We start from the raw sequence: 16,297 nt of genomic DNA, 5'->3' as shown, positions 1-16,297 counted from the left end.
AAATATTTACTATTTTTTTTAGAATATGACTTTTAACGTGTTTCATATGTAAGGTGTGTAATATTAGTTACAGTAAAATGAACAAAGTGCACTAATATTATCTTTAGGTAGTTATCGGTGATTGGCTGGGAAGGCCACTACGTCAGACGAAAACAGTCTGACGTCGGCTACTACTTCCGGAGTCACGACCCTCCGTTTGCCATGTGCATGGTGGAGAAGTAAGTGTGAAGCTGTATTTATTAAACGTAAATAAAGTAAGCAAAGCCGCTCGCTGTACCCACATAGAGAAGAGGAAGCTCCGGCAGGACGAGGGATGTGTCAGGCCAGTTGTCAAAAGAAAAACACTACAGCGTAAGTTAGCCGATAAGCTAACGGAGTAGTCGTTAGCTAGCTAAAGTTAGGTTTCGCCATGGCTCTGTACTTGAAAGCCGCTGAGATCCTGGAGAAAGCCGAGAGTAAGCAGGGCGCTTTGAAAACTCTGGTTTACGACAGCAAATTTTCCAACATCAAGCAGCTGTTCGCTCTGGTATGCGAAACTCAGAAGTTTTCCTCCGTCCTGGAGGAGATCATCGAGTCCACCAAGCTGCTCAAACAGACCAAGCTGAGGATGCCCCTGGCCAAAGTGCTGGTGTATGACCTGCTGCTGGGCCAGGGGGTGAAGTGCGGCGGCTCCTGGAAGACCATGATGATGAAGCATCGCCCCAGACTGCAGGCGGTGCTGGCCCGCATGAAGGTGAAGAAGAAGGTCAGCAGGAATGAGGACCTGCTCCCGGCCAGCGTCCAGCAACGTGTCGGGGACCAGCTGCCCAGGTATGTGCGTGTCAACACCTTGAAGACCACTGTAGAGGATACTGTGGACTATCTGAAGAGAGAGGGCTTCACCTACAGGGGACAGGCCTCCAAGCTGGATGACTTCATCCTGAAGGGGAAGAACTTTGTGAAGGACCTGCATCTGCCAGAGCTGCTGGTCTTCTCTCCTAAAACTGACTTCCATGACCACTTCCTGTACAAGGCCGGACACATCATTCTGCAGGACAAGGCCAGCTGCCTCCCAGCGTACTTCCTCAACCCCCCGCCTGGCAGTCATGTCATTGATGCCTGCGCTGCTCCTGGCAACAAAACCAGCCACCTGGCAGCCATCATGAGAAACAAGGGCAGGCTGTTTGCCTTTGATTTGGATGCCAAGCGCCTGGCCACCATGTCCACTCTCCTGCTCCGAGCTGGGGTCACCTGTCAGCAGCTGGCCAACAAGGACTTCCTGAAGGTGGACCCTGACAGCCCGCAGTTTAAAGATGTGGAGTATGTCCTGCTGGATCCATCCTGCAGTGGGTCAGGTAGAGTATCCAGTTGTTCCTGTGTGTTATCCAGGTTTCTGATCATCTGCTTACAAGTCCTTGACATCCCAGGGAGCCCATGAAACATATGACTATAGTTTCATAGTCACATGATTCATGCATCATGCAATTGTATATGATCACAATCTATCTTGAGCAATCAGGCAGTTATTACAAACCATTTTAGTGCTTATTCCCTCTGCATCTCACTGCTGCATCCCTCCTGTTACATCACTGTCAGCTTACCAGCTCTTTTAATTCCCTAAATCATCACAGCCAGGGGTCACTGGGTCACAGTCAGATCTCTGTCCAGCTTGTACAGGTTTAGGAAATTACATTTTTTTTTTGCCAGTGGTGGAAAGCATAAAGGACATTATTCTGAATTTTAATAAAGTAAAAATTTTGAGGTGTGCACACTTAACTAGAGTATACCGAGACAATTTATGCAACTTAATACCTCACTGCCACCACATTTCAGAGTTTCTTGTACTTTTTACTCAACTTCATTTATTTTTACAGCCATACTTACTGATTCTTTTACAGATTAAGAAATTAAATTTTAAAAACAACAACAACAACAACAACAACATGATACACATGATTAAAAGGGCGGCAGTAGCTCAGTCCATAGGGACCAGGGTTGGGAACTGGATGCTCACTCGTTCAATTCCCACCTCCATATTTGGTCCCTCGTCCAGCCCAAATATGGAGGGTGGAGAGGTGCCAGTTCACCCCTTGGGCAGTGCCAAGGTGGCCTTGGGCAAGGCACCAAACCCCCAACTGCTTGGGGCACCTGTCCACGAGCTTTGACATCTCTCCATTTAATGCATGTATTGGTCCTGCATGTGTGTGTATTTGTGTGTGTATTTTGGGCCTGTGTGTATTGATAACAGAGTGAACACAATTGAATTTCCTCTCAGGGATTAATAAAGTATATCTTCTTCTTCTAAATACAATTAATTGTTAAAGATTAAACCAGTGGTTCTTGACCTTTAAGTTAGTATTTAGTTGGACTCAGGGCCTGTTGTCACATTTCAGATGTCTGAGCTGTTAGCAGAGACATTTCCCCTCTAAACTTCTCACATGGTTTCACTGAAACAACCGTTTGAGGCTCAAAGATGTAAAATTATCCAATATTTCACAAAAAGCAAATATTAGAAAAAAGATAGATTTGTGTAGCAGAACTGTTTCATCTGTTCCTCTCCCATTAGTCACCTATTTCCCTCTCAGATTTATCTGGAGGCCCTTTAGAGGGACCTTACCCCTTAGGTTGGGACAAAACCACTGGACAAAAGTACCTGACTGTACCCAAAGCAGATAAATGGGCTCCACCATGACCAGCTACAACAGTACAATTTTGCGTACACATTGTTGCATCAGTATTAAACTTTTCTTTAACCAGTATATTTAGTGTACATGCAACACTAGAGTGCCTTGATACAAACATATTAGGATTGAAATAAATGTCTATTGTCTGTGCGTGTGGTCCAGGTATGGTATGTCTACGGGACGACCCGTCCTCTGATGACCAGGAGAAGGTTCAGGCTCGTCTGGCCTCCTTGGCCTCCTTCCAGCTGCGGTGCCTGAACCATGGCCTCAAGTTCCCTCGCCTGAAGCGCTTGGTCTACTCCACCTGCTCCATCCACGGCCAGGAGAACGAGGACGTTGTCGCTGCTTGTCTGCAGCAGAACCCCAACTTCAGGTAGCACCAGTGCACTCTCACTGACTTAGAGCAAACCTAGTGATGTCTCTGTATCTGCAAACATTTGAGCATGTGCTTTTTCCACTGTTCTCTTTTCTCTTGCTTTACGTTTCTGACAAGACGCGGCCAGTGTTCCAGACAGTGTTCTCTGTCTGGGTCATGTCATGTGGAGCATTTGCATTTGACTGTCCACTCTGCCATTATTATAGTTCTGGGGCTTGTTTGAAGACACCAGCTCTCAGTTTTTGACCTCAGAAATCAATGTTGATGGAGCTGTTCCCTGAATGTGTTTGTGTGTTCTCCTCCAGGTTGGTCCATCTGCTGCCTCAGTGGCCTGAACGAGGCCTGCAGCCGCTCACTCAGTGCCTGCGTGCCAGCACAGCCAAGACCCGCACACACGGTTTCTTTGTGGCTCTGCTGGAGAAACACAGTGAGGCCGGGAACAAGAAGCAGGAGCCAGTGGTTCAGATAAGGTAAATACTGAGGTGTCATGTAAAGTTATAAAATAACATTTTAAATCCCATGGTAATAATTTAGAAAAATGCTGTTAGTCATATTTGTTTAAAATTTGTATTTCCAAGGGACATCCAGTCAATTTTATTTACAGTACATGCCAGTGCATCAGATCTGTAAATTAATGCTGATTCCATACCTGTAACTAAGTGGAACCTAACATGTTTTAAAGAAGCTTTTAGTACACATGAGCAGTATTTTTATTCTGACATTAGATGCAAAGGTTGACTGTAGCTGTCTGTTCTGTCACAGCGAGCCAGAGGTGACACCACCCAGCCCGCCCACCTGCGAGAAAAGACCTGCATCATCAGAGGAAGAGTCTGAAGCTTCAGAGACGGAGGACAAACCGACACCTGCAGAAGGACAGGCTGAAGGCACACCTGGCAAGAAGAAGAGGAGGAAGAGGAAAAAGAAGAAGAAGAAGAAGAAGGCAGCAGCAGCAGTGGAGTGATGGAAGAGTTTGAAACGGGACTGCTATAGCATGTTGTCTGGAGGGAGTGTGTTATGTAGAGAGCTCTATTAATGTGGAGAATGTGACAGAAAAGTAAAGATTATTTTTTACTGTATTACGTCTCTGTGTCATTATTTTTGGATTTATTGCAAAAAGTTTTTAAAAAACTGGTTCAGGTGTTTTGTGTTTCTCCAGTGACAGTTTTTATCCAGCAGGGGGCAGCAAAGCAACAGCTAACCTGCTATAGAAGAAGAAGTGTACTTCCGGCTAAACAGTCAGCGATTGGTTCAAACACTCGTGGCTTTTATAACGCACTTACGCAAAATATTTTGTAACAGTTGTGAGCTGAAGTTTGTTTTTCCTGGCGGCTGGTCGGCTGCGTCTTGGCAGAAACGTGAAGTAATTTTTTTGCAGCTGTTTATATCCTGCAGGTTTTAACAGGTGAATGCATGAAGTTGACTGACAAGTGTGTCTTTTGTCCATCACGTTATTTTGTCAAACCCGTCTAAAGCAGCTACTTCCCCGGCACCAGCAGCAGGATGTCCACGGTGCCCAAAGTGAGACTGTCCGGAGGTCTGGAGATCTGTCGTGTGCTGAACGGGATGTGGCAGGTGTCCGGGGCGCACGGAGCGGTGGATAATGCCAAAGCAGGTGAACATTAACCTATAACATGGGTGCAGACATTTTCAAAGCATCTTGGTGTTTTGGGGACTCCATAGACAGGATCAACAGCTTAGAAAAGAAAACAATCAATACACTTGTTCAGATACTTTATGATACATTCAATCACTTAATAGACATCATGAAGTTTAGATGGTACACTTGTCAAACCAGACTGTGCCAGTTTAAAAATGCAATAATTAAAACACAGGAAGAGGGTACACTGTCATCTTATTTTAGCTTATGGACTGCCACTTATTACACCATACCATGCTGCTACAGCAGTTAACAGATTATTGTGATTAAAGCAGATAAACTAGGCCATGTTTCAAGGTCCCTCAGTTGCCAGTGTGCAAAGGTTGTGCAGAAAGGCTGTGTCCCATAGTGTAACAAAAACTGGAACAGCTTGAACGAGCTCAAGAAAACATTTAAAGGTCAAGTAGATTCAGACACAAATAATATTAATGAAAATGTGATTTTGCAACTTACTCTCTCCAACTGGGCTGCCTTTTGCATAGCCTAACTGCTGTTTTATGATGATAATGTTGAGGAGGAGGAGGATCAGTCAGGGGTTTAAATCTGAAAGAAACAAATACAAAATTAGAACTTAAATCAAAGTAAACAAATGTCCATCAGGATAAACAATGCTCAGTGAAATTATGATGGACAGGATAAACTAATGGGAAAGAAACTGCTTATGATGAAGACAGAATGAGTGAAGTGGTGTTCAGGGTTTAAATCGGGGGGAACAGGTGAACTCAGTCAGGTTAATGAGTGAACAAGAGTGAAAGGATCCAGTCGGTGCTAAAGAAAGGGAAGGAAAGGAAGTACAGTAAGTGAGGAAAAGAAGTGTCAAAATAAAGGAAAATAGAAATCTTAACTACAAATAATAATAATAATAATAATAATGATGATGAACTATATATGCATTTAATCTCTAAATGTTTCCCTCTTGTCTCTCCAGTTGAGGCCATGCAGGCCTACGTAGACGCTGGTCTGACCACATTTGACATGGCAGACATTTATGGGCCTGCAGAGGATATATTTGGACAATTCAACAAGGTACACACACACACACACACTTGAAGGTATTCATTTTTACAAAGTGTGATAAATTTATTTGCTTACACATGCGTGTCGTCTGTCTTGCTGTTTTGTTCAGTTTCGTTCAGTTTCTGTCTCTTCAATACATGACATCATAAGGAGTGATTCAGTGGCAAAGATGAGAATAATGAAATGATAATCAGGTGTACTATGAATCATTTTATTTAGTTTGTGCAGATTTCAAAATAAACCTCACTGTTGGCTAAAAGCTATGTAACTCAAGTGTCTTGTCCCCTGAATAACTGTTAAAAACTGTAATAATAATAATTACTATATTATAACATATTGTATTATATTATATTATATTATATTATATATTATTATAATTAATAATAATAGTAGTTAATTGATGTGGATGGCATGCAACAAAGGCCCTGTACAAGAAGTGTCCTAATTGTACCCATGTCTGATTTAATGTTTTAAAATTTGGCAATAATGCTACTCCATGTGTTGAAAAAAAAAGAATCAGTATGGAACCTAAAAAAAAAAACAATGAACAAAAAATGAAACAATACAAAAAACAAATATAAATTTACATGTAAACGTAAATTAAGTTTAGCTGATGACTGGGAATATCTGTAGACATCAGTGATCATCACACAGTGAGATGTGATCTCTTTCCCCTGATCCATCCACATAAAACACAAGAGGGAGCTGATGCACTGTTGTAGATTGAAGGTAGTGTGTCACAGAGGCCACTGTTTGTGTGTGTGACATGTGCAAGAAACAGATACAGAGAAAAGGAAACAGGTTCCATAAGAAAACAGGCTGCTTGTTGAAAAAACACTGTTTTGTTTGTAAATTCTCCCAAAAGCATTCCTAGAATTGTCTTTTGGAACAGCAATGAAGTGAAAATGACCATAACTCAGAAAAAAAACATTTAAATAGTTGCATATAAGCCAGAAATAAATTTCCATAACATATATTTTTTTTTACATTTAAGTAAACTAACAGCATTCAGGAGAAACTGTATAATTGAATACAGTTTTCTTGAGGTAAGTGTGACGAACACAGTTGTCATTCATACTGTGTGACCGTGTAAGCTCAGTCCTTCCTAGTTATTGATTTGTCCATCCAGCTGTTAGTGTCTGTTCTCCACAGAGCTGCAGATACTCAACACATGCATTAAGAAATGCTCCAACACTGTGCTCACACATAAGCACTCACAGAAGCATTGAGGAGGAGCTAATGCTTTCTCTGCCATTCTTCTTAACACACACATGCACACACACTCACGGGTCCCGGTGTGGCTTAGATCAGAGTCTCTGTGGCTGATGTGCTGTGACAGTCTAATGGTATCGACCATGGTCTCAGCCGCTCACCTGGAATAATGTGCAGAGAGACAGAGAGCTCTTTTCTCCCCCCAACCAGTTTTTCTCTCTGTCTCACATTTTACCTTATTACACATGCTTTCCAGATTCTTGTCGCCTTACAATTCACTGATCAACATATACCTCCTGCATCATTTCTAAATAAGTTGCTGTACAGTAATTCCGGCAGATAAAAAAACAATTGTGCAGTATTTAATAATTTACAAGATATTAAATCAATAGATGACAATATGTAAGTGCCAGCTACAAAAGCAAGACATAGCTCAATTCACATTTGTAGTTTGTAATTATAATTTTTCTTACTCTTTATCTGATCGATAGAAGTACAAATCCTCTGGGAGTGATGTCCCTCTGCAGGGTCTGACCAAATTCGTGCCGAGGACAGGACCAATGGACCGCAAGGTGAGCCGCTGACAAATGTGTCGAGACAAGAGTGATACTCGCACTCAATCTGCCATGTCTTACAGTAAGACCAGTTTCATCCACTAGAGAGCAGTGTGTGTCTTTACAAAGAACCAGGCATCACCTTTACTGGGCTACTCAACACTGAGCACGTTTACATGCACACAATAATCAGATAACTGTGTATAATCAGGTAATGGTAATAATCCGGTCTGACGTGTTTACATGCACTTCAGTAATCTGATAATAAGAAAAACCTGGTTTACATGATTCAGTCCTTTAGTTGGATTTCTCCCCAAGTACATGACATACAACTCAAACTTTCTGTTATAGTAGGTACTCATATCCTTGAAAAACTTCGAGAAGTACGCAAGTCATATATTTGCAGAATAAAGCACTCATCATGCTGACAGCTTATATTCTTACAGTACTGTTTGTTTTTATCATTAACAAATACATGTGAGAGCATTCTAATGTGTAGTTTATCAATGTGGAGCCAATTTTACATACTTTGGGTAGATTCGTAGTAAAAGTACTGCAAAGTGCAATATAAAAGTGTATTGTATATAAGCCTGTCACACAAAGTGCGTAACATATAAGTAGGATAAAATAAAAGTGACAATTTAAACACTGAGAATATAAAATATATTATTTTATGTAAAATCTTTATCTGAAAGGAAACAAAAGCTGTCAGATTAATGTAGCGGAGTAGAAAGTACAATATTTCCCTCTAAAATGTAGTGGAGTGGGAGTATAAAATAGCAAAACCAGAAAGAAACCAGATTAAAGGATATACATGCACCGAATAATCTGACTGTTGGGGAAAAGCTAGATGTGTTTATCCGATTTCTCATAATCAGATAATGGCTTTTATCTGATTAAAGCATATCGGATCATGCTGTTTACATGACCTCTTGAATAATCTGGTAACTCCAGAAATCAGATAATGATCGGTTTATTGGTGTGCATGTAACCGCGCTCAATGTGAAGCGGCATAGGAAATACACAGGAAATGTGTTGGTGTTGTGTCTCGTTAAATGATTCCCTCTGTGAGCTTTGTTTTATTACTGTGAAAACAATTCACATCAAGAAATCACATTTATTGGTGGTATGTTATTTCTCCCCTCAAAGATCCAGTATCAGTAGTGGTCAGAACACATTACAGCTGTACCGAATAGTTTGAAGCCTCAAAGCTTCATTCTCATGGCTGACAGTGGAATTCTAAATCAAAATTAGTTTTTTTTTGCATGTCTCTTTATTGTGTTATTACATTTAAATTAAATTCTGTTGCAGATAGACTTCTGAATCTGGATCTTAAGGTTGAATGAAACACATTAAATGGGTTCTATGTCTTTATTTTTACTGACAACAGTAGAAACATGGGCTGACGTGTCTCTGTGTGGGTGTGCAGGTGGTGGAGAAGGCGCTGCAGCGCTCCATGTCCCGTATGCAGGTGGACAGTCTGGACTGTGTTCAGTTCCACTGGTGGGACTATAGAGACAAAAGATACCTGGACGCACTGGGACACCTGTCTGACCTGCAGCAGGAGGGAGTTATACGTACGTACAGCGAGCTACGCAATGAATACTGTAAAGATCTACAAATGAACTTCATACACAGTATTCATACATACACTATGTTGGTAAACTGCAATATATTATTATTTCTATAGGCTGCATTTTATGTATGTTTGAGATGAGTTCATTCTTGACCTCGAAATGATCATTTGGAAAAAGATAATAAGTGGTCCTTGAGTTAAGATTATTTTGTTAAAGCTTTCACCTGCATCTCATGGGCCTCATCAGCTCATCATCATCAGGAGGAGTCATACTTAGTCTTCAGAAAAGTTCCACCTACTTGGGGTTTTTAAAGCTGTCAACCACATTTTTCAACTGCAGAAACTCCACCTGCTGTGGAAGGCCATGCAGTGTGGTTGAAAGCCTCCAAAACACCAACTAAGTGGTCCTTGTGTTGAGATTTTATGTCTCATCAAGCTGCTGTTTCCAAGGTCGAGAATAAACCTTCAAGCTCAACAAGTTTGAAGTTTGATACATTTTGTGCTTTTTTATGTTTTTACAATAATTTCGTTTTCTAATTAGTGTTTACTGTAAAAAAAAAAAAAAAAAAAAATCTTTTACCTTTAACTTTGTTGAGAAGGTCTACTTTTCATCTATAGCCCCATTCGCACGGGACTAGTATTACCAGAGGAACTCCAGAACTTCAGAAATTACCCCCTACTTCTGTGTTTCGTGCAGCACATTCACATTGGATTAGAAAAAGTCTGTATGTTGCATAAAGTTATTGACATTATTCTCCAGATATAATGTCAGGGCTCTGTGTAACAATAATAATACAACCCCAAATCACAGAGATGCCAATTTGCACGAGACTAATATTATCACATGACCTGTGTTTGGTGAAATGTGGTAGGTAATTTGGAGTAAAAAAAATTTACTTGACAAAATATGGACCTGCCAGATTCAAACGGGACTTTTAAGATCACGAACAACCTCTGCAATTATTACACATTACTAGAGGTCCACAGGTAATATTGGTCCCATGCAAATACAGCTTCATAATCAAATTGAAGGGATCACGTCAAAAATGTCATGTGTGATTATGTGAAAACTGCTGGATCATTTTAACAGCAAGCTGAATAATTTTAAAAATGAGGCTTTAATACTGATCACACACAATTTAAAGGATTCACATACTCTCTGTCAGCAGGAAAGTATGTCTTAAGTGTCAAAAAAAGTGAATTTGATCTGTTTCTTGTTCTTTTCTGTTATCAGGGATCTTTGTTTTTTTTCTGAGAAGACTTGTTTGTTCTTGTTGTTCCCTCAGGAGAGCTCGCCCTCACTAACTTTGACACACAGAGGATGGAGGAGATCACCAACAGAGGTATCCGCATCTCAAGCAACCAGGTAACACTCCCACCTGCACGTTAGCACAACACTCCGTCTGACTCTCTCCTGCAGTGCAGCTATGAAACATGTATTTCATGTGTCTGTCCTGCAGGTTCAGTACTCTCTGATCGACCAGCGACCTGCAGCCAAGATGGAGCAGTTCTGTCTGGCTAACAACATCCAGCTCCTCACGTACGGCACCCTGGGTGAGATACACAACACATTAAACTTTAAATCCAGTCATGATATATTAATGTTTTTATGAGATGTAGAGCAGTTACAAAGATGAAGGTTTACTTCCTGTTTAATGGTGTGAACAGTAGATTTATCATCATGGTGTAAAGATGTAAAATGGAGGGTTTCTAAAATGGAGTCAGAGGACGTGACGACACATCCTCTCTCCTCTTGTATCCCCCTCTGTCATCGTTTCTTCTTCTTCTCCCTCCATCTCTGCATCCCATCCTCCTCCTGACCTCAATGGTCTCCATCTCCGCCCTCTCTCCCCTCCCATCTTGTTCTCCTCTCTACCTTCTCTCACTTCCGCCCTTCTCCATCTCATCTCTTCCGCCCTTCTCCATCTCATCTCTTCTCTTCCTCCATCCCTACTGCCTCCTCTGCTTACGCCCACTCCACCCTCCCTGACTCCTTTAACTCCTTCGTCTCCCTCTCTCCTCCACCCCTGTCCTCTCTAAGCTGGTGGTCTACTCTCAGAGCGTTATCTGGGGAAGACGGAGCCCACTTCCAGGGCGGAGCTCTACACCGCCTCCCTCTCCAAGTACAAGACCATGATCAACTCCTGGGGTGGCTGGAGCCTTTTCCAGGACCTCCTTGTTGCCCTGGAGACCGCTGCCAGGAGACACGACTGTTCAGTGGCCAGCGTGGCAACACGGTATGTGCTGGATCGCCCTGCGGTGGGCGGGGTCATTGTGGGCTGTCGTCTCGGCGTCGCAGGGGCGGGGCAACACATCAGTGACAGTCTGCGTAGCTGCAGCCCTGACCTGAAGCTGACGGCAGAAGATCATGCCGCCATTGAAGCAGTGACAAGACGTTCCAGGGACCTCATGGCACTCATTGGGGATTGCGGGGATGAGTACAGGAGCTAGAGAGGGGGCGGTCGGAAGCTGACTGACTGGGTGTGACAGGAGGGAGGGAGGGAGGGAGGAGGAGGAGGAGGAGGAGGAGGAGTAAAGTAAAGGAGGGGAGAAACATCTCACACAGAACAGCCCCATAGTGGAAAAAATAAAATGCAAATGCTTATGAAAATCTGTTAAATTCTCTATTAAGGTTTTTTGCCGCTTTTGTTGATTTTGATCCATACTAGTTTGTTCACACACAGACTGTACCTTCTGTTACACATTTTTTTTTTACATCATACATTATAAAGAGCATTCAGGAAGTGGGGAAATACAAGTTTGAACTTATCTGTTCTTTTTACTTTTATACATCCTCAAATAATGTCCCTCATATTCAGTGACGTTATTTTACCCACTGGATATATGATGCTGTTAAACAGATTGAACACTTTTCTCCTTCAGCGTGTGCTCACACTGCTTAAGTGCTTTTTAATGTGGGAGGGACGCTTCTCACTCAGGCTTAAATATATTTGCACTGAGATGCTTATATTCCAGCGTCTATTTAGTGTTTTAGTGTCAGCAGTAAGAAAAAGCTCAGTGTTTTAAGTTTAGTTTTAAGCTTTTACACTGATTTATTCTATATTGTGTACGTGAGATATGGTGTAAAATGAATGAAATTCTGAAGGTTTTTTTTATTCTATTTCGAGTTGGATTTAATGTTCACATTGAATACAAATCACTTTGAAGAAGTGTGTTGTAAAGATAAATAAAAAGTGTTTCTTCTCATTTGCTGTTTTCTTAGCTTTTATATATTAAAGGATCATTTCACCAAAATCACAAAACATTTTCTCACTAAATTCTTTGTGCTATTAAGCCACACAGATAGTCACCAAAGAAAACTATTCTTTGTGAAGTCTTTCAAATATCAAGACTAAGCAGGACATTGTACCTGGAAAGAGATGTAGCATTTCAGTTTTTAAATCTCCAACATGTGAGCATCAGAAACTCAATTCCAATCAAGTCTTTCAGTATCACTGGGGTCCCATTTGTCTCAGCAGAGGATATATATTGACAATTTATTCTTTTAATTGAGATGTACGGACCCTTTAAAACTATATAATGACACAGTGTACTGTACATTAATATTCCTTTGTGTCTGAGAAACTAGCCATGAGGTAGAATGTTCGCGTGTGCGTGTCTGTGTGTACTGTGGGGGGAGGCTCAATGAAGTGGAAGGAAGTGGGGAACCCTGTAGCGCTGTCTGGAACTATAGAGTATGAGAAAGCATCAAAGTGTGCATGTATACACACATACACACACAAGGGGGAAGGTTTAGTTTGAACACTATGGGATTTAGGGGTCCCCTTTTGAATTGTCTTTATATTTAGTCAAAATAAAGTCCTCTGCTTCTTTCTTTTTTTATTGTGGGGGGACAAATGTGCATGTTGTAAATCTAAACCTATGTACACACACACACACACACACACACACACACTCCCATCATTGTGTAAAATTTGCTTTTAGGATCGAAGCATGGCTGCATGTTGTATGAATCTTGAAATGGTGAAAAATGTTGATTTGTATTTCCTGAAGGCCAAGATGACGCCCTCAAATTGTGTGGTTTCAATGGGTGAGTGCATAATTAGTGTGTAGTGTCTATTACGTGTAGGTTATATGTCATTAATTCATGTGCCGCAACCATGTCTTAATGAAGGGGTTTTGCATGTTTGCATGTACAGTATGTGCGTTTGGAAGGTGCTGAAGTGGCAAAAATTTTGTTTGACAGGAGGTGTGTGAGCCACTCCACATGTCGTCATATGCACTATAATGTGTGTGTGTTGGTTTGTCTGTGCATTAGTGGAGAACAATCCATATGACAGATTGACAGATATACAGACAGATGCTTAGACGGCCGACATCACAGGAACGCCCCGCCTGTCTGCACTCCCAGCATCTACAGTGTGGGTGCAGTATGAACATACGCACACATATTCTACATGTACACACACAATCTGTCAGTCCATTTTACTTTCTCCCTCACACACACACTCACAGCTGACACACACAGTTCACCTCAAAGACCAGACGGACTCCTGCTGCGCTATAGGAGTGAAGTCAAAGGTCGTCCCAGATATCACATCCAATCTTCTGTGGTCCTTCTCACCAGCTGAGTTCAGTCAGCGCCGCATACAAAGGGCTGTGACGTACAGTAAGAGGACACTGTTAGTTACAGGGACAAAGGGGATCTTATCGTATTCTGCATGTGGCTGCTCCACTTAAAATGTATGCACAATGAAACACTTAAAAACAACAGTTGCTTTTGAGTGAAGCTTGTGTGCAGCGCCATTGGATTTATCTTTATAGATGAATAAAGATTTATACAAAATCACACAGATTCCTCAGATCCATGAAGAGATGGAGGTAAAGATGTCTGCTGACCTCAGAATAAACCCTTCAGAATCCAAATATCCTGACACAAGTGCAAGTATTATCAATTTAATACTAAAACTGACCTCTGCAGGTTCAAGTAATGCTCAGAACTACTGGATTTATGACAGAATAAAATAAATTAATACCTTTTTAAGCCAAAGTTGAGCTTGTTTTTCTTTGTTCTTGGCACACTTTGGATGTACAAGGTTTAACCCCACAGCCACTAAATGCAAATCAGCAATTAAATAGAAAATCTATCTTAAGGTAGAGTCAAGTCCTGTTTCATAACTCTCATGAAACATGGATCTCATGTTGATTTGCTTAATTGCAAACAATTAAAATCCCACACAGTATATCTCACACACTGTGCATCTAAGTGTCGCACATACACTTCATGCTCACACACACACACACACACACACACACACATTCACATGCTGCAGCCTGCGTGAATCTTTCAATAGGCTTTTCAATTATTAACACACATTAAATATGCACACCACATGGTGGATGTGGGCTTGTATGATCCTACAGACTTCAACCAGTCACAAGGGCACTTTTACCCCAACTTAACCAAGACACAGACTACAGAAGGGGAGGCTGAGATATATATACAAACTGTACATGCTTACATATAAGGACATTTTAGCCTGAAAGATCCACAAAGATTGGACAGAGATTGCTCATTAAGTCTTGAGAAAAACCTGCATCATATTTAAAAGACAAACTATTCTTAGTTTAAAGCAATTATTATATTAGTATTTTGAAGTTTGTCAGGTCCCAAAATGGTGGAGGACCTGAAGTAATTAAGCAATATGACCTCTTGATAATCCTGTCTGAAGAACTTGGCGATTTCTACACCTCTTAAAACCATTACCTCATCTTTGTCCTGTCAATCATTTTGTGCTATTAGAAGTCAGATATCTCATCTCAGATTGAAACTGGATGTTAAGACAGTGAATTTTGAAAAAACAAATAGCACTTTGCTGCTCTTCCAAATAAAATGCCGAATTCATAGACAATATTCAGTGCACTTAAGGGTTTCACAGCTACAGCATTAAGTGACTGGGTTTCATAGTTTCTGTCAGCCAGTGTTACCAAACTCTACATAGATATTACAGCGTAACAGACCACACTGATCAGTTTGCTGAAATCCCGACTTTTCTCCTCTCTCTCTTCTCTTTGAGCATTTACTGCATCATTATCCATACATGGTCACTTGTGATCACTATTCGGCAAAAGTTACATGAGCACACTTTTAAAAGGCTCTGTGGAGTTTTCTTGTAAACAACCAGAAATTATATTTACATTCCATGTTACTCAGCAAAATGCCTCGTGTATCCCTGAGCTCTAACAAATGTTTAGTGTATTTACTTCCTCAGAGAAAAGCAGTGGGTACAGGGTCACCCGTATACTAGTGCATGTGCAAAACACACAAAGCCGGGAAACACTAGAAGAAAATAAGCTCGAAGCACTTCCAGGGATCAAAACCTCTACATGAGCCTTGAGGTGTTCAAAATTTAAACAAACGTCTTGCCTTTTTGACAGCAGACAAAAAGGCTTAAATGTTTCTTCTAGCCATGACAGTGTGACAGTGAGCCAGTGTGCGCAAAACCAGGACCCTGAAACTGAAGCAGTTAAATGGAATGCAGCCATCAGTTTTGGTATTTATACCTGAGCTTTTCCTACTGTGACCCGTCAAAAATGATTTCTGTGAAACATCTTTGAATAAATGCAATCACTGCATGGCATGTTGAGAAGGAAAAGGATCTAGAGGGTGTGTGCTTAAACAGCTAGAGACGACATCCCACATGCCAACAAAATATGGACCACAGAGAAAAGCTGAGGAGCAAGACTTAACAGAACACTTTTATATGTCAAAATCTGATGTTTCTGCCCTATACAGGCAGCACTAGCAGCCATCTTCATTACAGTGGTGCAGGAATGAGCCCTAAAACCTAGAAATGAGTAGTATTTTGGACTCCCCCATTCCCTCATCTTGAAGTCAATAAGTCTTATGAATGGGTTTTAGGTTACATGCCTGAAATAAGATCTGAGGTCAACACAAGCTTAAGAGACTTTCACATTTTCTTTAAAGACATAAAATACAGTAAATACCTCACTTGTGGATTCTGAAGCTTTTACGTGTTCTTAAAAAGATGGTTGCTAACAAGTGGCTAAATGAGACTACAAAACGCCATCATGCCAATTGAAGTGGTGGTAAGGTTCAAGTCATGTGGCTTTTTGTCGAGGGAACAAGCTAGGGCAATGATAACTTTCGTATTAGCCTACAAATAAACGTGATCTCGGAAGTAGCCTACTCTAATGGTGTACACCAATTAAAAATGAAAATATTTTGTTATTCTTGTAAATATCTGAATATTCTATTAT

At 41.1% G+C, this 16,297-nt stretch overlaps 2 protein-coding genes across 5 annotated transcripts; both read left to right on the top strand.

Annotated features, from left to right (window-relative positions):
• Positions 1-168: 168 nt before the first annotated feature.
• On the top strand, positions 169-4,115 carry nsun5 (NOP2/Sun RNA methyltransferase 5). Its single transcript, XM_049582149.1, has 4 exons — positions 169-1,334; positions 2,826-3,036; positions 3,345-3,509; positions 3,802-4,115. The coding sequence occupies exons 1-4, from the start codon at positions 410-412 to the stop codon at positions 3,998-4,000; spliced, it is 1,500 nt and encodes a 499-aa protein (XP_049438106.1). The 5' UTR covers positions 169-409; the 3' UTR covers positions 4,001-4,115.
• A 166-nt stretch (positions 4,116-4,281) lies between these two features.
• LOC125892316 (uncharacterized) lies at positions 4,282-12,281 on the top strand. 4 transcript variants are annotated; one of them, XM_049582262.1, is made up of 8 exons: positions 4,282-4,399; positions 4,515-4,651; positions 5,625-5,722; positions 7,417-7,497; positions 8,909-9,056; positions 10,342-10,421; positions 10,516-10,609; positions 11,097-12,281. In XM_049582262.1, exons 2-8 carry the CDS (start codon positions 4,540-4,542, stop codon positions 11,504-11,506), a joined length of 1,023 nt encoding a protein of 340 aa, XP_049438219.1. In that variant the 5' UTR covers positions 4,282-4,399; positions 4,515-4,539; the 3' UTR covers positions 11,507-12,281. The 4 variants fall into 4 exon arrangements, with proteins under 4 accessions (XP_049438219.1, XP_049438218.1, XP_049438220.1 ...); XM_049582261.1 differs by having other exon boundaries at positions 4,288-4,441; positions 4,533-4,651; XM_049582263.1 differs by having other exon boundaries at positions 4,289-4,441; positions 4,536-4,651.
• The last annotated feature ends 4,016 nt before the right edge of the window (positions 12,282-16,297 follow it).

Source organism: Epinephelus fuscoguttatus, linkage group LG7 (assembly GCF_011397635.1).
Source record: "Epinephelus fuscoguttatus linkage group LG7, E.fuscoguttatus.final_Chr_v1".
Lineage (NCBI taxonomy): Eukaryota > Metazoa > Chordata > Actinopteri > Perciformes > Serranidae > Epinephelus > Epinephelus fuscoguttatus.
Note: the sequence above shows the minus strand (reverse complement) of the source record. Positions and strands in the feature narration are given on the sequence as shown.

Coding starts and splice junctions, on each gene's coding strand:
- nsun5 (XM_049582149.1), top strand. CDS start 410: ATGGCTCTGTACTTGAAAGCCGCTGAGATCCTGGAGAAAGCCGAGAGT. Junction 1,335..2,825: donor TCCATCCTGCAGTGGGTCAG/GTAGAGTATCCA, acceptor CGTGTGGTCCAG/GTATGGTATGTCTACGGGAC. Junction 3,037..3,344: donor CAGCAGAACCCCAACTTCAG/GTAGCACCAGTG, acceptor GTTCTCCTCCAG/GTTGGTCCATCTGCTGCCTC.
- LOC125892316 (XM_049582262.1), top strand. CDS start 4,540: ATGTCCACGGTGCCCAAAGTGAGACTGTCCGGAGGTCTGGAGATCTGT. Junction 5,723..7,416: donor TATTTGGACAATTCAACAAG/GTACACACACAC, acceptor TCTGATCGATAG/AAGTACAAATCCTCTGGGAG. Junction 9,057..10,341: donor GCAGCAGGAGGGAGTTATAC/GTACGTACAGCG, acceptor TTGTTCCCTCAG/GAGAGCTCGCCCTCACTAAC.